Below are 23,158 nucleotides of genomic sequence, written 5' to 3' on the forward strand. Positions count from 1 at the left end.
TAGGTGTATAAGGAGTATGTTAAGGGGCTGAGGACAGAGCCTTGTGAGGTGCTGGTGTTGATGGTAATCATGGAGGAGGTGCCATTGCCGATCCTCACTGATTGCAGTCTGTAGATTACAAAATCTAAGATCCAGTCACAGAGGGAGGAGCCGAGCCTTAGGCCACAGAGTTTGGAGATGAATTTTGTTGGGATAATGGTGTTAAAGGCTGATAAATAGGAGCCTCATATAGATGTCTTAGTTATCTAGGTGTTTCACTGTAGGAGCATAGGGCCAGAGAGATGGCATCAGATCAGATAGGACTAAACAACTGTTCGTTTGACTAGATCCAGGGAGAAAATTCACCACATCTGGGACCACATCAACTGCTTAGCATTATCAAGGCTTGGAGGGTGGGAAGGGGCTGGCTAGAGGAGTTAGTGACATACAAGACAAACAGGATGTTACAAACCACTCAGCTGTCTTTCATCCCAAAACAATTCTCCCACGCATCTTCCAACAAACCAATGTGAATATTTCATTTGTGTATACGTCTTCTTCACTGATCATTCACTAACCAGTGTCATTGTGCACCTAAAAAACTCCGCATTATTGGTCATGGGTTCTGTGGGTCCTTGTGTGGCTGATGAGCTCGATCCCAGAGCCACACCTTTGACAGGTGTTTGCAAGAGATTCGGTCTTTTGACTCAACATCACCGATATTCCTTTTTCGGGCTTTCTCTTCAGAGCAAGGGTCACCCAGGTGTTGATGTCTATGTTGCATTTCTTGAGATAAGCCTTCAGGGTGCCTTTGAAGTGCTTCCTTTATTCTCTGCTTGTTCTAGAGTCTTCTTCAGCTGGGCGAAGAAGATTTGCTTTGACAGTTGGGACTCTGACATCCGAAGCAGATGCGCAGCCTGGTGGAGCTGGTTTTGGAAAACTGTGGTCTCTCCACTGGTGCTCGAGTCCTTCAAGGGTGCTGATTTTAGTAAGTCTGTCCTCCCAGCTGATGTGAGAATCTGTCTCAGACAGCATTGATGGTACCGCTTCAGGGCCTTGAGATGGCGTCTGTACAGCGTCCAAGTTTCTGAGCCGTGCAGCTTCCTTGTGTACATGAGAATCTTGGCGGCAGTACAAATGTTACAGTTGAAGACTCCCATCCTTAGATGTCCAAAGACAGTGCTCAGGAATCGGATAGGAGGTTGGATCGCTGTATCAACGTCAGCCTTCAACGAGAGATGGCTCCTCAGATAGGGGAAATATTCCACAGTCGGGAAGGTTCTCTTGATCTTGATGCGGGGGGAGATGGGATGGAGACATGGACCTTGCCCTGGGGGGTTGGTAAAGGACTTGAGGTTAAGGCTGAGACCGATTCTTTGGTATGCTTTCGTGGAGATGTCAAGCATGGCTTGGAGATTTGCTTCTGAGTGCGGAGGTGGCGATGTCATTTTCGTACTGAAGTTCCACGTGCAATGTCAGTGTTGTTTTCCTAATGGGCCACTTCAAATCATATCTGGAGTGAAACACTTTGTGCTCATCCGTGCCAAATTCTGATGTAAAAACCTAGGGTCTTAGCTATAAAACACCTTGGGTCATAAGACACAACTTCGATTTGCTCCAGGCTGTAGAAAGTTTTGGTTGGCTAAGCATTTGTTAACTCTGCTGAGCAAATTAATGAAAACTTCACAGATTAAAGGAAGGCAATCCAGCAAACAGAATGATCATTCAGGACCAACTATCAAAAGGTTCAACCCAGCCAAGTGATAGAAATAATTAATGCTGATCACCAGGCCACCAGTTTCCTACTGCTACAGCCTACAATTATATCTGGCTTTTGAATAGTTAAGTGAAGACATACTTACAGCATAAATACCATGGCTATTGGAGGTGGTCAGAGGCTCAGTATTCTTCTCCCCCAAAGACACCAGCTACAAGGCGCAAATTAGGAACCTGATGAAATACTCTCCACTTACCTAAATGAGTACACATCCAAAAACATGCAAGAAGTTCAACACCATCCAGGATGAAGCAACCTCTTGATCAACACTTCAAACATCTAAACATTTACCATTTCTACCACCAGCATAAATTGGCTGCCATACGTACTGTCTACAAGTTGCACTGCAGAACTCACCAAGGTTTCTTCAGCAGGACTCACCAAATTCATGGCTTTCACCACCTAGAAGGATAGGAGTAACGGGTGCCCGGGAACACCCACTGCCAAAATCCTCTGGAGATCATACACCATCCTGACGTGAACATATATTGACTGTTCTTCCATTGTCACTGGCTGTTGAAACTCTGTACTTGACAGCACTGAGAGAATACCATCATCATTGAGACTGCAGTGCTGCAAGGTGCCAGCTCACTTATCACCTTCTTGAGGCAAGTGACGGAACACAAACATCAGATTTGCCTGTGACATCCAGAGCACTTTTCTTAAAACGCCTCACGCCAGTGTCTGTTCTCTGTTTGAAAGCAAACAAGTCACCCTCTGTGATAGGAGCTGATGGGAGTTCATATCCTGTCAACTGGACTCTGACAGTTCTCTTCACACCAGGAATCACAGGAAGTCCTGAAATTTCTGAACTCTTATCAATTAGGCAGTTTCCCGAACTTTGGAATGTACACAACATCCAGCACAAAAACAGGCGCTGCTGCTTATCCTCCACTCAAGCCTCTCCTGTCCTCATCTAAATCTATCACTGTAACTCTTTGCTCCCTTCAACAGCTTCTAACCTACCGTGTCAGGCTTTTGAATGGACCTACCTCGCATTAAGTTGATCTTTCTCTACACCCTAGCTATGACTGTAACACTACATTCTGCACCCTCTCCTTTCCTTCTCTATGAACGGTATGCTTTGTCTGTACAGCGTGGAAGAAACGATGCTTTTCACTATATGTTAATACATGTGACAGTAATAAATCAAATTACACTAACCTAGCTTGTCAAGTGTACACTTGTTTCAAATGTATCTAAAGTATTCACTTCAACCACTCTGACAGTGAATTCCAGATTCTCACCACTCTCTGGCTAAAGAAAATTCTGAGTTTCCGATTGGATTTCTTGGTGGCTGTCTTATGTCAGCAACCTCCAATTATGATTTTCCCCACAAGGGGAAACATTCTCTGCATTTGATTAGATCACTGCTCACTCTTTTAAATCGAGAGAAAGGTTTGGCGAGTTTGCATTCGTTATTCAGTTGATATGTTTCCATCACAAAGGGAAGTCAGAAAGTTGTTCTCAAAGTAGAGAATTACGAAATCTTACCACACAGGAGCTCATTAGGCCCATCTGACTCACTAAATTTAGCCACACTCACTGTTCTGTAGAAATTAAGTCCGAAATCTATTTATCCCTTTTGATTCTGTTTAGTTTTACATTATATAATAATCTGATCCAGTGTTTCACCTGAACTAGATTTTCAATCCCCAGCCATTGGCAGGGATCTGATGGCAGAGTGAACTCGATGTTTCTTCTTCATGATCACTCACTAATGGGTGTAACTGTCCATTTAAGAATCTCCGTGTTATTTGTCATGGGTTCTGTGGCTCCTTGCATGGCTGATGAGCTCAATCCTAGAGCCACATATTCAACCGCACACTTGGCAGGCGTTTCTAGGAGATGGGTTCGGTCTTTAGATTCCAGATCGCTGGGATTCCTTCTTTTCTGAGTCTCCTCCTGCCATAACGTCTCCTAGAGGAATTGTGTCCCTTCGATTAAGAGACTGCTCCAAGAGCAATAGTCTCCTTGGCACTGATGTCTACATTGCATTTCTTGAGGTGAGCCTTCAGGATGTCTTTGAAGTACTTCCTTTGTCCTCCTCTTGTTCCAGGACCTTCCTTGAGAGGAGCGAAGATTTGCTTTGGCAGTTGGAACTCGGGTATGAACCTTACATACTCGGTGTACTGTTTAATCTAATGAAACACTGGCTCAGGGTATCCCATATTGTTCATATATAAAGTTGAGCTCAGTTTTACAGGGCTTGGCTTCCGAAGTAAAGCCAACATTTTACGCTCAAGGAACAAGCACTGGAAAAGCCAAGTTGTCTAACGGGTTCACAGCACCAAAGCAACTCCTAATCTCAACCAAAGGAGGGACATCTGATTGAGCGAATGGGCAATTTACGATGAGTATAAAGCCCCTCCACAGGCAGATCTTCACAAGCTGAATTAGCAACAATCTCAGCTCAGATCAGCTGCCCACCATCCCAGCTAGAGATGACTCATTACAAACAGAACCCAAACATTGGCTGTATGCTCAGGACACACTATTTTTCGTGGGAAAAACAGAAATGCTGCTGCTGTAACTCACCTTAACATCCCACTTGCTGAACTTCTTCTCATCCTTCTCTTCAACTCCACTGTCATCATCATCCTCTCCCTCCTCATCCTCCTCCTCATCATCTCCATCACTGCTGTCACTCCCCGAATCCTCCAATCCAGAGAAAAGGCTCTCTTCACTGTCTGTTAGGTCCCCTGCATCTTCATCAACTGCTGCATTTTCAAATACAGAAAGCTGTAAAATAAAAACACACAAAAATTAAAAATATGCATTTCAAATTAACCAAGTAGATCACTTGTGGTCCAGCTCAAAGCACACTGGAGGACATTCTCTTAACAATAGGGGCACGGTGAAAAGTAATTTACAAGACGCACTGCAGCAGCTCACCAAGGCTCCATCAACTGTATGTTCCAAACCCCCATCATCTCAAGAAGGGCAAGGATAGTAGATGCATAGAAACATCCATCAGCAAGCTTCCCTCCAAACCCCATACCACCCCGATTTGAAACTACATCACCGCTCCTTCACTGTGACTGGATTAAAACCCTGGAACTTCCTCCCTAATGCAACTCAGTACACTTACACCACAGAGTGCTGCTGTTCAAGGGCAATTAGAGGGGACAATAAATGCTGGCGCTGCCAACAATGTAAAAAGTCCGTCAACACCAGGTTTAAGTCCAACCAATTTATTTGATAGTAAATCGGTTGGACTTAAACCTGGTGTTGTCAGACTTTTTACTGTGTTTACCCCAGTCCAATGCTGGCATATCCACATCATGGCTGCCAACAATGCCCACACACCATTGAGAAGTGCAATACTCTGCAAAGGTGGAATCTTACCTATGGGTTTTTCCAACTCCTAAAACTGCCTCACAGATTTACTACACCACAGGGTATCACATCTACGCTAGCTCTCTGAATAAGCAATTTGCTTAATGCCATTCACCTGTCCCACTGCCAACTCCCCCCACCCCCCACCACCCATAACCCTTCTTCCTTTTCAGATAATAATCCAATTCCATTTTTCAAAGTCTCGATTGAACATAAGAACATAAGAAATAGGAGCAGGAGTAGGCCATCTAGCCCTTCGAGCCTGCCCCGCCATTCAATAAGATCATGGCTGATCTGTCGTGGCTCAGTTCCACCTTCCCGCCCTCTCCCCATAACCCTTAATCCCCTCTCTTATCAAAAACCCATCAACCCGCGTCTTAAAAATATTTAGTGAGGCAGCCTCCACCACTTCAACGGGCAGAGAATTCCAGAGATTCACCACCCTTTGAGTGAAGAAGTTCCTCCTCAACTCCGTTCTAAACTGCCCCCCCTTTATCTTGAGGCTGTGCCCCCTAGTCCTACTGTCTTTTTTGAGCGGGAAGAGTCTCTCCACCTCTATCCTATCCATCCCATTCATCATCTTATACGTCTCAATGAGATCTCCCCTCATTCTTCTAAACTCCAACGAGTACAAGCCTAGTTTATTCAGCCTCTCCTCATAGCTCAACCCCCTCAACTCCGGTATCAGCCTAGTAAACCTCCTCTGCACTCCCTCCAAGGCCAAAATATCTTTGTGCAGGTGCGGCGCCCAAAACTGCACACAGTACTCCAGCTGCGGCCTCACCAATGCCCTATACAGCTGCAGCAAGACCTCCCTACTTTTATATTCAATCCCCCTCGCTATGAAGGCCAGCATCCCATTCACCTTCCTGACCACCTGCTGCACCTGCAAGCTGGGTTTTTGCGACTCATGCACAAGGACCCCGAGGTCCCTCTGCACCGTCGCCTGCTGCAGTTTTTCGCCACGTAAGTAATAGTCCTTCCTACCATTATTCCCACCAAAGTGGACAAACTCACACTTGCCAACATTAAATTCCATTTGCCATTTCCTGGCCCATTCGCCCAGCCTATCTAGATCCTTCTGCAGACTCTCCACACCCTCCGCACAATTTGCCGTTCCCCCAATCTTGGTGTCATCAGCAAATTTCGATACCCTACACTCGGTTCCCTCCTCTAGATCATCTATATAAATGGTAAAAAGCTGAGGCCCCAGCACCGACCCCTGGAGCACTCCACTAGTCACCATCCGCCAATCCGAATAGCACCCGTTGACCCCCACTCTCTGCCTCCTATTTGACAACCAATCCTCTATCCACGCTAACACCCCACCCCCAACTCCATGTCCCTCGACCTTCTGCAATAACCTCTTGTGAGGTACTTTGTCAAACGCCTTCTGAAAATCCAGAAAGACCACATCCACTGGCTCTCCTCTATCCACCGCCCTAGACACATCAACCTGCCTCCACCACACTCTCAGGCAGCGCATTCCAGATCTTCTTTATAATTTCACTTACGAATGTGAGTGTCATTGGCTAGGCCAGCATTTATTGCCCATCCCTAATTGTCCTTCAGAAGATGTCTTCTTGAACTGCTGCAGTCTGAGGTGTAGGCACACACAGTGCTGTTGAGGAGGGAAGCAGAGCCACTCACTATGTTCCTTTTACTAATTTTTGTCCTTTGATTCACGAGCCTTTCACCAATGGGAATAATTTTGCCATGTCTAGTCCCTTCATGATCAAATCTCATCTCAGCCTTCTCTTCTTCAAGCAAATATATCCCATCTTTTCCAATCTACCTTCATAGCTGAAGTTCTTCATCCCTGGAACCATTCTCATAAATATTTTCTGTACTCTCTCTGATGCCTTTGCATTCTTTCAAAAGTGTGGTGTCCAGAACAGGATGCAATACTCCAGCTGAGGTCAAATTAATGTTTAATACAAACTTATCATAATCCCCTAACCAAAACAGAAAATGCTGGAAAATCTTAGCAAGTCTGGCAACATCTGTAAAGAGAGAAAAGAGCTGACGTTTTTGAGTCCAGATCACCTTTTCTCACCTCAAGATGCTGCCAGACCTGTTGAGATGTTACAGCATTTTCTCTTTTGGTTTCAGATTCCAGTACCTGTAGTAATTTGTTTTTACCATAATCTCTGCTGTTGTATTCTTATACCCCACCAATAAAACCCAGAATACTGTATGCTTTATTAAATGTTTCCCCCAATCTGCAAATGAGCTATGCACTTATACATCCAGTTCCCTCTGCCCCTGCACCCACTTTGGAATTTTACCCTTTATGTTGTTTCTCTATGTTTTTTCTACCAAAATGAATCACTTCCCATTTCTCCACCTTGAACTTGATCTGCCACTTGTCCATCCATTCCACTAACTTGGCTCTGCCCTTTTGAAGTTCTACACTATCCTCCTCACAGTTCACAACGTCTCCAAGTTTCATATCATCCAACTGTTAAAAAAAAAACTTCAATTACAGAATAATTGGTCTTCAGCACATTAGCGACAGTATATTTTCTGCTGCTGAAGTAAATTCCCCTCAAAAATCAGCAAGAATTGGCCATGTTTCTCAACACTTTGTCTTTGGCAGTAAGAACATAGGAAAGCAGTTGACAACGTTAGTCTAGCCCCAGTACATCACATTCCCAGTACAAAGGAAGCAGTGAGAGCACTGAAGAACCAAGCTGACTGACTTGGTACTTCCAGGAATTGGCACTCAAATATTAGGCACACCCTTACAGAATCAGCTCTCTCTTAGTCTCCTCTGCAGCACAAATCTATGCTCCACTGATCAATGAGAACCTTTTCAAAAGCAAAGCTGCAATATCATCTCCAAAATACTGCAGACGCTGGAAATCTGTTGACTGTTCCTTTCTCTCCAATGAAGCTGCCATGCCTACTGAGCATTTCCAGAACTGGTGTCATTTGTGGACCAGTATTGGCTTTGGCATTTCATACAAATATTTAGATACACCAGATGACAACTCAACCTTGCCCCCTAGCTGCCACCAACCCCAGGCTGGGAGGGCAAACAAGAAAGGAAGCAACTCATAGATTTGAAGGATAGCCACAACAGCTTTAACCACACTTGAGTTTTGTGTCAGTAAAATTCCTGATCTAGGTCAGTGTGTAGTGGAAAAGTGACTACCACAGGTCAGGCACCCACAGAGAGGCAGTAGTTCACAATGGCAGAGACCTGTGACAAAGAACAAAGAACAGTACAGCACAGGAAACAAGACCTTCGGCCCTCCAAGCCTGTGCCACTCATTGGTCCAACTAGACTATTCTTTTGTATCCCTCCATTCCCAGACTGCTCATGTGACCATCCAGATAAGTCTTAAACGATCCCAGCATGTCCACCTACATCACCCTGCTTGGCAGTGCATTCCAGGCCCCCACCACCCTCTGTGTAAAATACGTCCCTCTGATATCTGAGTTAAACCTCGCCCCCCTCACCTTGAACCTGTGACCCCTCGTGTTTGTCACCCCCGACCTGGGAAAAAGCTTCCCACTGTTCACCCCATCCATACCCTTCATAAATTTTATACACCTCTATTAGGTCTCCCCTCATTCTCCGTCTTTCCAGGGAGAACAACCCCAGTTTACCCAATCTCCCCTCATAGCTAAGACCCTCCATACCAGGCAACATCCTGGTAAACCTTTTCTGTACCTTCTCCAAAGCCTCCATGTCCTTCTGGTAGTGCGGCGACCAGAACTGGACGCAGCACTCCAAATGCGGCCTAACCATTGTTCTATACAGCTGTAACATCAGACGCCAATTTTTATACTCTATACTCCGTCCTATAAAGGCAAGCATGCCATATGCCTTCTTCACCACCTTCTCCACCTGTGCTGCCACCTTAAAGGATCTGTGGACTTGCACACCCAGGTCCCTGTGTGTGTTCATACTTTTGATGGTTCTGCCATTTATTGTATAGCTCCCCTCTACATTAGTTCTACCAAAATGCAGCACTTCACATTTATCTGGATTAAATTCCATCGGCCATTTCTCCACCCAATTTTCCATCTATATCCTGCTGTATTCTCCGACAACGTTCATAGCTATCCGCAAGTACAGCCATCTTTGTGTCATCCGCAAACTTACTGATCACACCAGTTACACCTTCTTCCAAATCATTTATATAAAATCACAAATAGCAGAGGTCCCAGTACAAAGTCCTGTGGAACACCACTAGTCACAGACATCCAGCCAGAAAAAGACCCTTCCACTGCTACCCTCTGTCTCCTGTGGCCAAGCCAGTTCTCTACCCATCTGGCCACCTCTCCTTTTATCCTGTGAGATTTAACCTTTTGCACCAACCTGCCATGAGGGACTTTGTCAAACACTTTGCTAAAATCCACATAGACGACATCCACAGCCCTTCCCTCATCAACTGTTTTTGTCACCTCCTCAAAACACTCCACCAAATTTGTGAGGCATGGCCTCCCTCTTACAAAACCATGCTGCCTATCACTAATGACATTATTCCGTTCTAAATGTGCATACATGCTATCTCTAAGAATCCTCTCTAACAATTTCCCTACCACGGACATCAGGCTCACTGGCCTATAATTACCTGGGTTATCCTTGCTACCCTTCTTAAATAACGGTACCACATTCGCTATCCTCCAATCCTTGGGGACCTCACCTGTGTCCAATGAAGAGACAAAGATTTCTGTCAGAGGCCCAGCAATTTCATCTCTTGTCTCCCTGAGCAGTCTAGAATAGATGCCATCAGGCCCTGGGGATTTGTCAGTTTTAACGTTCCCTAAAAAAACCTAACACTTAGAACATAAGAACATAAGAAATAGGAGCAGGAGTAGGCCATCTAGCCCTTCGAGCCTGCCCCGCCACTTCCTCCCTCGTAATGGAGATTTTCTCTAACGGTCAACATTTCCCTCCGAGACTCTCCCTGTCAACACGTCCCTCTCCTTTGTGAATACTGATGCAAAGTATTCATTTAGAATCTCCCCTACTTCCTTGAGCTCTAATCATAATTCACCTCCTTTGTCCCTGAGAGGTCCAATTTTTTTCCCTGACAACTCTTTTGTTCCTCACGTATGAATAAAATGTCTTAGGATTCTCCTTAATACTGTCTGCCAAGAACATTTCATGATCCTTTTTTGCCCTTCTAACTCCCCGTTTGAGTTCTTTCCTACTTTCTCTGTATTCCTCTAGTGCTCTGTCTGTTGTTAGTTGCCTGGACCTAACGTACGCCTCTCTTTTTTGATCAGATCCTCAATTTCCCTGGTTTTCCACGGCTCTCAAAACCTACCTTTCCTATCCTTCCTTTTTACAGGCACATGCCTGTCCTACATCCCCATCAACTGCTCCTTAAAAGACTCCCACATCAGATGTGGATTTACCCTCAAACAGCCTCTCCCAATCAACAGCCACCAATTCCCGCCTAATCCAGCTATAGTTAGCCTTCCCCCAATTCAGCATCTTACCTGTAGGACAACACTCATCCTTTTCCATTACGATCCTAAAAAGTTAATAGAATTGTGGTCACTATTTGCCACATATTCTCCTACCGGAATTCTGACAACCTGACCGGGCTCATTACCCAGTACTAGGTCCAGTATAGCCCCCTCTCTAATTGGGCTATCTACATATTGTTCCGAAGAACCTTCCTGTACGCATTTTACAAATTTCCTCACGTCCAGACCCCCAGCCCTAAGCACTTTTCCCAGGGAAATTAAAGTCTCCCACTACAACAACCCTATTTTTTTCTGCACCTGTCCAGAATCTCCTTACATATCTGTTCCTCCACTTCCCGTGGGTTGTTGGGTGGCCTGTAGTATAACCCCAGCATAGTGAATGCGCCCTTCCTGTTTGAGCTCCACTCACAGTGACTCGTTACATGACCCCTCTAAATTGTCCACCCTCTGCACTTCTGTGATATGCTCCTAACTAATATTGCTACTCCCCCACTTCTTTTAGCCCTTCCTCTGTCTTGCCGAAAACACTTATACTGCCTCGCTAAATATTTTTAAGAAGCGGGTTGATGGGTTTTTGATAAGAGAGGGGATTAAGGGTTATGGGGAGAGGGCGGGAAAGTGGAACTGAGCCACGACAGATCAGCCATGATCTTATTGAATGGCGGGGCAGGCTCGAAGGGCCAGATGGCCTACTCCTGCTCCTATTTCTTATGTTCTTATGTTCTTATACCCTGGAATATTCAGCTGCCAGTCCTCTCCTTCTTTTAATCAAGTCTCTGTCACCACAATCACATCCAAATTTCACATAAGCATTAAGGCCCTAAGTTCGTCTGTCTTACCCATTACACTCCTTGCATTGAAGCAGATGCACTCCAGACCTCGAGGCCCACTTAGGTCATCCTCCTCCAGAATGCTCTTCTTCTTAACTAGCCTTGTCCTGGCCCCAAGCTCGTCCCCAGCCTCTGTGCTTACTGACCTACTGTTTTGATCCCCTGCCACATTAGTTTAAACCCTCCAGCAAAACTCCCAGCCAGGATATTGGTGCCCTTCCAGTTTAGGTGTAACCCGTCCTTCTCGTACAGGTGCCATCCTCTCTCAAAGACTTCTCAGTGATCCACAAATTTGAAACCCTCCCTCCTGCACCAGTCCTTTAGCCACGCATTCAACTGTACAATCTCCCTGTTCCTAGCCTCACTAGCACTCGGCACTGACATGCTTCAGCTGTAGTCAAAGCGCAGCCAAGAGACTGAAGTAAGGATTTCTTAATGACTTAAGGATGGGTGGTGTAGACAAGCCAAGAAAGGGGCTCAGTCAAGATAGCTGGAGTTTTCCTGAAACATAAGCTGCAAACACTAAGAGGAGGGATGAGGTATTCTCGACTGCTGTGAAATTCTGGGAAGGAAATGGAAAAGGAAGTCTGCAAGCAGATTAAAAGAGGTAAGTGGGGATAACAAAATGATTGTGCTGGGAGATTTTAATTCTTCACTTCAGAATTGGAGCAGAGAAGGAGAAAGGGGGAATGGAATTGCTAAGGGAGTGTGCAAACAGGCCTATAAAGAGCCAGAGCTGCTGCCACATCAGGCTACAAGTGATCCAACTGATCATCTTAAATGTGGATAAAAGCTTTTTGGGAAAAGTCATCACAGTTTCTAGCAAAGCGTAACTTAGAAGAGAAGAAAATTGGTACAATAACGCGCAGCAGATTTGAGAAAGAAGAGGCAAGCTATACCTGGTGAGGTACATAGACAAATTGAAGTGATTGAAACAATAGCAAATAAGTAGATGCCATTAAAAACAAAACTACTAGCATGCTAGAAAAACCTCGAAAGTCTTCACTGACCACTTGGGGAAATAAAAGTGCCCAATGAGGGTTTCAGAAGGGATAATTGGGAAATAAAGTGAACTAACTGGGAACATATGTTAGTTGAGATCTTGTGCTCAATTCTTTCACATTGTGTTGAACTCAACCCTCTGACTCGAGCAACAAAAGTGCTACCAAATGAGCCATAGTGGACAACACAACATCCATATTCGAAAGCTATTGCAGAGTTTTAGCCTCAAGCATTCTTCTACTGTAATGTGAAACTCAGTAGCGTGATTTTCAGTATGAGAGCAGAGGGACAGTTCTGACCAAATGGCACATGTACAGTAATTCAACACTTCAAAATGTGGACTAGAGGAAGCAAGTAGTTCTCATACTCGGTCTCTTTTCCTTTAGGAAGGTCATTTGAGTGCAATCGGGCTCCAAAATAGCAAAATAGCATTCAGTCCACATCCACAATTGGAATTGGCCACTGCAGCGGAATACAAGAAATGCTTGCCATCTCCTAACCCAAAGCCCACAAAAAGGCAGGGCCAGAGAACAGCCTCTAGCCACAGAAATCTCCAAATGATAACTCAACCAACACACGCCATAGACTGAAACAAACTTCACCCGATCAGTCTACTCAAGTACCTCCAAATCAAAAGTGTCGGTTAATGGGTTGCCGGGTTCCAACCTTCTTTTCTCCTCGTTTCATAGCAGTTGAATATGCAACGAATATAGAGGGCTATAGAACAAAGAACAACACAGCACAGGAAACAGGCCCTTCGGCCCAACAAGCTCACGCCGCCATTTTACAATGTGCTTTTCCTCTTCCACCCTTGACCCATGTCTATGCTTATGGCACCCACATTGGAAACCAGGTTGAGGGGAGAATAATTTAGGGACAATTTGTTACACCAATCAATATGGACCAGGGCAACGAATATAGAGGGATATGGACCAAGGGCAGTCCGAAGGGATTAGTTTAATTTGGTGTCATGTTCAGCATAACATTGTGGGCCAAAGGGCATGTTATGTTCTGTAATGTTCTATGTTCAATATAAATATAGTGACTATTCCAGGAAGAGAAGGTGGTGAATGACAGAACAATTTGCATTTAGCTCATCTAAATGTAAGGAAACACACTTTCAAAAACAGGCACCCAGTCTGAAAGGGCAAGGTAAGGACAGGAGATGACTCAAACTTATCTCGAATGAGATATATTTTGAGATTTTTAGACAAGGTGCAGAGAGGAGGTCCCACAAATTTTGTTGGGTTCAATTATTCAGCAGTGGGAGGATGGAAGTTGGGTCAGGCAGCCTTGACATGAGGGGAAAACAGATATTACAGTCACAATGTGGAATGCACTACCGCAGGCTCAATCTGGAAGCAGATTCAATCATAATTTTCAAAAGAAAATTGGATAAATACTTGTAGGGAACATATTTGCAAGGATATCGGGAAAGAACTGGAGAGTGGGACTAATTGGACAGCACTCAGAGCAGACATAGGCACCATGGGCTGAATGTTCTGTATTCTACGATTACTGTCTCTGTATCGTAAAGAGCCTGGCAGAGATTAAATCACGAGGAGGCCAGATATGGACCTGACCAAGTATCATGAGATTGACCATCTGGACTTCAATGCAAAATTCAGCCAGGCATCTCAAAGGTACACCTATTCCAGCCTGAGGCAGCTTTCCAAGCCACAGCTATTAAAATCTTTATTCGGGTCAGGGAAACTTTTTTTTACATCTTTTATCTGATCTTTCTCTGGGAGAAAATTTTTTAAAGAAATGTGCACTGAAATCACACCTCTCCCTGAGGTTGCTGCTGCACTTCAGACAGTCATAGCCATTGCTCAGAATGAAGCAAGTGACTCCATTTTGGGTTTCTGGATCAGGTTTACGTTGTCTGAGGACAGACACATCAATGTGTTACTTAAATAAATCAGAGCACATCAATTCCATAACCGATGGCCACAATCCAGGTTGATTTGAGTTAAATCAAAAGAAATTGGGGAAAAACAGACATCCGCATTTGTTTAGCGCCTCAGGTCTCTTAAAAAAAAATACTTTTCAAATGAAATGACTCATGTCGGCAAAACAACTGCCGGGTGGCCACAGCAAATATGGCACAAAGAGCAATGAGCTGAACGATGAGTTAAACCTTATTTCTGGGATCAACATTGGCTCAAAGAGCAGGAGAACAATGAATCTTTGACTCAGGTGGTAACACTAGTGTCTGAATCCAAAGCTTCAGAGCTCAAACCCCACTCCACAGATTTAAGCAGGTAATTTCAGCAGATAGCTCTGAAGGAGTGTTGCACCATCAAAGCTGCTGTCTTTCCGATTAGACAGTAAATCAAGATCTCACATCTTCTCAGGTAGGTGTCTACCAAAAGACGTGCATTGGCTACGCTAAATTCTCCCTCAGTATACCCGAACAGGCGCCGGGGTGTGGCGATGAGGGGATTTTCACAGTAACTTCATTGCAGTGTTAACTTGTGACAAAAATAAATAAACTTTAAAGTTAAGATCCCACAGCGTATTTTGAAGAAATCCAGGCGAGTTTTTTTCTGGAACTGACCTACATAGTTAAAATAGATCATCTGGTCAATGCTGGTTATGGGACCTTGCAGTGTGCAAACTGGTTGCTTTGTTTCCTTCTATCTCTTGGATTCCCTGAGATCGTCAGCCTATTCCAGTCTTAAATATAGTCAACAATGCACCATCTACAACTCTCTGGTAGAGAACTCCAAAGATTCACAATCCTTTGACTGAAGAAATTGCTCATCTCAGTCCAAAATGATCAGCCCCCTAATCCTGAGCTGAGTAGAAACAATCTCAGTGTTGGCCCTACCAATCTATCCAGAATCACAAAACCAGAACACTGCACTGCTGGTTCTGATGACAAGTCATTGACCTGAAACATTAACTCTATTTCTCCCCATTAATGCTGTCTGGCCTGCTGAGTACGTCAATCATTTTCTGTTTCCGTTCCCTTCAGAATCTACATGGTTCAATTAGATCATTTCTCATTCTTCTAAACTCCAAAGAATATAGCCCAATGTACTCAGCCTCTCATCCGAACTGTTACGGCGCAGGAGGTCATTGTATTTACACGGCCTCTCAAGTGAGCTTCAGAATTAAGTGCCGTTCCCCTGCCTTTTCCCTGAACCCCTGCACATTAGATTTCTTGAATAAAAATAATGTTGTTGAATGACTTGATTGAACCTGCCTCCATAACATTTCTAGGCAGTGTATTCCAGACCAAAACCACCAGTTTGTGTGAAAAAGTTCCACCGTGGGACAACCCCCTTATTCCAGGGACCATTTAATGAGCCTTTGCTGCACTAGAACATAGAACATAGAACACTACAGCACAAACAGGCCCTTCGGCCCACGAGTTGTGCCGATCACATCAACACCTACCAACCTACAGACCTATCTATAACCCTCAATCTCATTAAACCCCATATACTCATCCAGAAGTCTTTTAAAAGACCCCAGCGAGTTCGCCTCCACCACCACTGACGGCAGCCGATTCCATTCACTCACCACCCTCTGAGTGAAAAACTTACCCCTAACATCACTTCTGAACCTCCCTCCCCGCACCTTAAATCTGTGTCCTCTCGTAGCAACCATTTCAACCTGGGGAAATAGCCTCTGAGAGTCCACCCTATCTATTCCTCTCAACATTTTGTAAACTTCTATCAGGTCGCCTCTCAACCTTCGTCTCTCCAGGGAAGAGTCCCAGCTCCCTCAACCTAACTTCATAAGGCATGCCTCCCAGTCCAGGCAACATCCTTGTAAATCTCCTCTGCACCCTCTCACTATTGCCAATGCAAGCCTGCCTTTTCTTAAATGTGGAAACTAAAACTGCACAGTATTCCAGATTCAGTCTCACCAAAACCCTGTACAACTGCAGCAAGGCAACTAGGGACAACTCATCACGATAGCTCTCCAATCCCAGTTACCTGACCTGGGTTTTGGCACCATTTGTTTCCTTCTTGCACGGGAACGCTGGGTCCAAACAACGTAAAAATGACTGTGCATGGGCAGTCTGCTCCCTGTTTGCACATGCACGTAAACACCGAGCATGTTGGGACTTGAAGTTCCTGGCCTTCATTCTCAACACCAAGGTAAATTTGGTTTCATAACACCGGCGTTGTGGAAAATTGCCTAAGCATAAGCTTAGTTTTATGAAGTTTAGAAACTTTATTTATTGGTCACAAGTAGGCTTACATGAACATTGCAATGAAGTTACTGTGAAAATCCCCTAGTCGCCAGACTTCAGCACCTGTCTGGGTACACTGAGGGAGAATTTAGCATGGCCAGTGCACCTAACCAGCACATCTTTCAGACTGTGGGAGGAAACTCACACAGACACGGGGAGAACGTGCAAACCCCCACATAGACAGCGACTCAAGCTAGGAATCAAACCCAGGTTCCTGGAGCTGTGAGGCTGCAGTGCCACCGTGCCACCTTAACTTGCTGTTGTCCTAAAAAGCAAGGTAAATCTAACCCAGCCAATTACTGCTCCATCAGTCTACTTTCGATCATCCATAAAGTGATGGCAAGTGTCACCAACAGTGCTAACAAGCAGTGCTTGCTCGGCAATAATTTGCTCACTGATGCTCAGCCCCTGATTACAGCCCTCCTCTAAGCATGGACAAAAACGCTGAGCTCAAGGCACAAGGTGAGTGTGACTGCGTCTGATATCAAGGCAGAGTGATAGAGGGTCATCTAGACGCGAAATGTTGGCTACATTCTTTCCCCACAGATACTGTCAAATCTACTGAGATTTTCCAGCATCCATAGTATTTTGCTTCTTTATTACTGTGAAAATCACCTACTTGTACTGGCCATGGTAAATGTGTGAGGTTATGGGGATAGGGTGTGGGAAAGAGCTTGGGTAAGATGCAGAAAGTCAGTGCAGACTATGAGCTGAATGGCTTCCTTCTGCATTGAAGGGATTCGACAATTCAAGGGGCACGTCGCAGACTGGGAAGTAACTCACCACTTGACTCCCCAAACCCTGTCAATAATCCTCAAGGTATTAGTCAGGTTTGTGATGAAATGCCCTTCACTTGCCTGACGAGTGCCGCTCCAAAGCGCTCAAAAAGCTTGACACCATACAGGATCGAGCAGCTCACTTAATTGGTATTCCATCCACCGCAACATACATCCACGACCTCCACCACCAATGCACAGTGGCAGCATTACATACCATCAAATACGCATCCTGTAATAACTCACCCAGGCTTCTTTGACAGTACCTTCTGACACTGTAACCTCTCATACCTTGAAGGACAGGCAACAAATACATGGGACTATCACCATCTCTAAGTTACCATTCAAATACACACCGTTCTGACTGGAACTATGATCTCCATTCCTTCATAGTCACTGGATCAGAATTCTGGAACTTCTTCCTAATAGCACAGTGGATATACGGCAGCACATAGACTACAGAGGTAGCTCAGCACCACCTTCAAGGAAAATTAGGGATAGAACAAAAAAACAAAGGAAATTAAACTACAGGAACAGATCCTATGGCCCTCCAAGCCTCCACCAATCATGCTGCCTGACTGATCTAAAACCCCCCTACCCTTCTGGGCATCTTATCCCTCTATTTCCATCCTATTCATGTATTTGTCAAGATGCCCCTTAGAAGTCACTACCGTATCCACTTCCGCTACCTCCCCTGGCAATGAGTTCCAGGCACCCACTACTCTCCGTGTAAAAAAAATCTGCTTCATACATCTCCTTTAAACATTGCCCCTTGCACCTTAAACCTAGTGATTGACTCTTCTAATATAAAAGTAGGGAGGTCTTGCTGCAACTGTACAGGGCACTGGTGAGGCCGCAGCTGGAGTACTGTGTGCAGTTTTCGTCGCAGCACTTGCGCAAGGGTATTTTGGCCTTGGAGGCAGCGCAAAGGAGGTTCACTAGGCTGATACCAGAGTTGAGGGGGTTGAACTATGAAGAGAGGCTGAATAGTCTGGGCTTGTACTCGTTGGAGTTTAGAAGGATGAGGGGGGATCTTACTGAGACGTATATGATGATGAAGGGGATGGATAGGGTAGAGGTGGAGAGGTTCTTCCCGCTCAGAAAGGACAGCAGGACTAGAGGGCACAGCCTCAAGATAAGGGGGGGTCAGTTCAGAACGGAGTTGAGGAGGAACTTCTTCATTCAAAGGATGGTGAATCTCTGGAATTCTCTGCCCGTTGAAGTGGTGGAGGCTACCTCACTAAATATATTTAAGACGCGGGTAGATGGGTTATGGGGAGAAAGCAGGAAAGTGGAACTGAGCCACTTCAGATCAGCCACGATCTTATTGAATGGCGGGGCAGGCTCGAAGGGCTAGATGGCCTACTCCTGCTCCTATTTCTTAAGTTCTTATGTTCTTCCACCCGGGGAAAACTATCTGCTCTGTCCATGCCTCTCACAAACCTTGCAGACTTCTAACAGGATGCCCTTCAATCTCTGTTGTTTCAGTGAGAAGAAACCAAGTTTCTCCAGCCTTTCCTCGTAGCTAATGCCCTCCAAATCAGGAAAGCTCATGGTAAATCTTTTCCATACCCTCTCCAAAGCCTCCACATCCTTCTGGTAGTGTGGCGGCCATAATTGAACAATATATTCCAAGTGTGGCCTCACTAAAGATTCTATAAAGCTGCAACATGACTTGCCAATTTTTCAACTCAATGCCCCAGCCGATGAAGGCAAGCATGCCGTATGCCTTCTTGACTACCTTCTCCACCTGCATTGCCACTTTCAGTGGGCAATAAATGCTGGTATAGCCAGTGACGCCCATGCTCCATGAAAGAATAACAATAATAGTCTCCAATTTCTGAAACAATGGTCTGGTCACAATGTCAGTGTCTGCCAGGGTGATTCAAGGTGGCACCAAAGGGTGGCAACTTATTGTGAGCTGTCCCCTCCATACTCTCTAATTCTATCTTTCACTCTTGTTCTATGCTTTTAAAACTACTCTAACTCTAATAAATCACACCCTAGCTGTTACTGAGACACTACATTCCACACCCTCTCATCCTTCTCTATGTACAATATGCTTTGTTTGTATGGTGTGCAAGAACAATCCTTTTCACTGTATACTAACACACATGACAATAAATCAAATCAAATCTCATACATCAGCATGTAGATGGGCTGTGACTCAATGCAACAAGTTGAGCAAGGTACTGGAGAAAATGATGCATTAAATTTAATATTTGGCAACCCATTGAAGAGGTTAACTAATGGAAAGGCAAAGAGGAGGAGTAAATGGCTGTTTTTCTGGTTGGCACTGAGTAGTGGTGTGCCTTAGGGATCAGATTTGCGTCTGCATTTGTTTACGATTTACATAGTTTATTTGGAGTTGGGGACCAAATATAGTGTATCACAATCCGCAGATGGCACTAAGGTGACTGGTAGAGCAAGTTGTGCACAGGACAAAAAGTCTACAAAGGACACAAAGTCTGCAAACAGATATAAATAGTCAAAGTGAGTGGGCAAGGGGTCTGGCAGATGGAGTACAATGTTAGTAAATGCGTGATCATCCACTTTGGTAGGAATAACAAAATGTACTAATATTTAAATTGTAAAAAATTGCAGCATGCTGCTGTGCAGGGGGACCTGGATGTCCTTGTACATGAATCCGAAAAGGTTGGTTTGCAAGGTGCAGCGGGTAATTAAGACGACAAATGGAATTTCGTCCTTCATTGCTAGAGGGATGGAGTTTAAAAACAGCGAGGTTATGTTGCAGCTGTATAAAGGTGCTGGTGAGGCCACACCTGGAGTACTGTGTACAGTTTTGCTCTCCTTACTTGACAAAGGATATATTGGCATTGGAAGGGGTACAGAGAAGATTTACTCAGTTGATGCCGGAGTCGAGAGGGTTGGCTTATGAGGATAGACTGAGTCAACTATTTTCATTCGAATTTAGAAGAATGACGGAAGATCTTTCAGAAACATAAAAGATTATGAAGGGAATAGATACGTTGGAAAGGGAAGTTGTTTCCACTGGCATGTCAAACTAGAATAGGGGGTATGGCCTTAAAATAAGGGGGAGCAGATTTAGGACTGAGTTGAGGAGGAACTTCTTCACACAAAGGGTTGTGAATCTGTGGAATTCCCTGCCCAGCAAAGCAATTGAGCCTGCCTCATTGAATGGTTTTTAAGGCAAGGATAGATAAATTTTTGAACAGTAAAGGAACTAAGGGTTATGGTGAGTGGGTGGATAAGTGGAGCTGAGTCCACGAAAAGATCAGCCATGATCTTATTGAATGGCGGAGAAGACTCCAGTGCCAGGTGGCCTACGCCTGCTCCTAGTTCTTATGTTCTTATGGTCATCAGCCTGAAATGGTTAAAAACTGACTTTGCTATCCACTGTAGCTGCACAGTAGAACGATAATTATGATAGCCACTAACAAAATTTCAGAGCAAATTCTGGAGCTGTGGGAAAACTACAGTGGCACGGTAGCACAATTTGCTGTTATTCCTACCAAATAGCACAGTGTTAGCACTGCTGCCTCACAGCACCAGGGACCTGGGTTCAGTGACTGTGTGTGAAGTTTGCACATTCTCACCGTATCTGTGTGGGTTCCATCCAGAGTCCAAAGATGTGCAGGTTTGGTTGATTGGTCAGATAAATTGCCCTTTAGTGCCAGGGGGATTAGGACTGTAAAATGTGTAGGGTTACAGGAATAGGACCTGGGTGGGATTGTTATCAGTGTAGGCTCAAATGGGTCAAATGGCCTCCTTCTGCACAATAGATTCTATGATTCTATAAAACTAGAGTGAACAAAGTCTCTCATATTCTGGAAAATGTAACAATTTAACATTTTTAAAAAATTGAACATTCTAATAAGGAGCGGTGACAAAGCAAAACTTAATACACATTACAAAGAGCATATGAAGGTGAAAACACAGTAAAGTCTGAAATTAGAGACCACGTAGGCTTCCTTACAAGAGAAAAGTGTGATTAAGAATTTTGCAGAAACTATTGTTTCTCTCACACAGACCAAGGCAAAAGATACTTTCAGTTGTCCCTAAATATGCCTCATTATCTCAAGTGAAATTACTGAGATGCTAACAACTTCTGTGCAGAAATATTCTCCAATAACTAACTTTTCAAAATTAACTCTCATGACATGGATATTAATAGCAAGACTGGCACTTGCTTCCAATCACTAGTCGCTTGAAGAAGATCATGGTGAGCCTTAAACCACTGCAAATCATTCTTTGTGACTGTATATTCCCAACTTGCTGAGCTACATCAGAGGGCAGTTAAGATTAATGCAAGTGAGCCAAATTCTCTCTCTCAGGCCATGCGAGGACAGATGGGTTTTTATGACAATCCAACAGTTGTGGTCATTTTTGCTGATGACGGGTGGAGTGAAAGGACTTTGTGCTTACTATCTCTCAATGAACTTGCTTCGTTTTCAGATTATGGGCAACACCAACATTTATTACCCATTCCTTGGGTGCTCCACAAGGTGGTGGTGATGGTGGACCTGCTCCTTAAAGCACTCAAGATCCCATGGTGGTGGTGCTGCTGCTGTGACTGAGATTTCCAGACTGACTCAGCAAAGGAAAGACAATTTATACCCAAATCAGGATGGATAGACTTGGCACAGAACACAAAAATTTGACAATCACACAATATTGCTGCTCTTAAGCTGCGCAGTGATGCTGGTCATAAAGGGACAGGAGTGCTTCAAAGTCACGATAGCAGATTGCTGCAGTGCATTCTGTAGATCGTATGCAACACTGGTGAAAAGATGGGTCAACGCCCCCACCACTAGACTCAAAGAGCAGTTCACCCTAAATGATATTAAGCTTCTTGATGTGTGGATAAGGAGGCTGCAGTAGGTGTAATGAGCTTCGATTCCAGTTGATTGTTAGCTAATATCTATTACCATTAAAATTAATATTTAGTCCTGCCTAAACATAAGCTGAGCTGCTTCATGAAGAATTTTTGATTTGTGGACCGCAGCTTCAGGGTAGAACAAACTGTCTTACAAATGAAAACAATGTTTTTTAATTCTGTCTCATATTTGGTCCTCCATTCACCACCGCACTTTGCCACTCATCTACTCAACGCTAGCCTCCAGCTTTGGTGCCCTGAAATTCAGTAAAATCACTCTCACCCTGGTTATTTCCCCAGTAAGGCTCTTTTCTCTATTATGTCCAAGGGATGAAGACTTGAAAAGGGCATTATGGACAAGTGGTTCAGTCATTCACTATCAGATCAGATGAAATATATTGGGTCTTGCTCTCATTTACTTCAATACTGAGGGAGCTACATCTGGATCTAATGTATATGCCAAGAGTTGGAAATGTGTGACACTAGATTTGTAACAGAAGGTATATTTGCCTCGTGATCCCCCTCACTTTGGAGGAGTGAAATATTCAAAGAAAGGATTTTACGTAAAAATACCCTGACATGTTCAAAGCTGTTCAGTGGACTAATGTTTGGTTGATGGCATTAATCAATGCGTGCTCAGGTTTTAAAAGTAACAATTGGGCCCACTGTGGGTCAGAGCTATCATAGAGATATTGTTGTTCATCCATTGTCATCAGTGAGGACCTCGACACCACTAGTCATTTTGAGGCTAATTGTGGTGTGTCCGAAGATGACTGATCAGGGCCAATTCAGGCACGGAATGTCCTGGCACATATTGGACAGACTTGTGTAAGCACTGTAGTTGTTGCACTAGTGGCTCGGGACTTGTGCAGTTCATGCTTAAGTTGTGCTTCAGCAATGTACCTTGCTTCGTAAGCTTGACAGCATTTGTGGATG

At 44.4% G+C, this 23,158-nt stretch overlaps 1 protein-coding gene across 1 annotated transcript in view; it reads right to left on the reverse strand.

Annotated features, from left to right (window-relative positions):
* Window positions 1–23,158, reverse strand: part of bop1 (BOP1 ribosomal biogenesis factor) — a 161,214-nt gene that overhangs the window by 130,874 nt on the left and 7,182 nt on the right. The window contains exon 2 of the mRNA XM_080214009.1: window positions 4,295–4,498. Within this exon, the coding sequence (XP_080070135.1) occupies window positions 4,295–4,498 (204 nt within the window). The remainder of the gene's footprint in view (window positions 1–4,294; window positions 4,499–23,158) is intronic.

The sequence above is a fragment of the Carcharhinus amblyrhynchos genome, chromosome 2 (assembly GCF_965287045.1).
Source record: "Carcharhinus amblyrhynchos chromosome 2, sCarAmb.v2.hapA, whole genome shotgun sequence".
In the NCBI taxonomy this organism is placed as follows: Eukaryota; Metazoa; Chordata; class Chondrichthyes; order Carcharhiniformes; family Carcharhinidae; genus Carcharhinus; species Carcharhinus amblyrhynchos.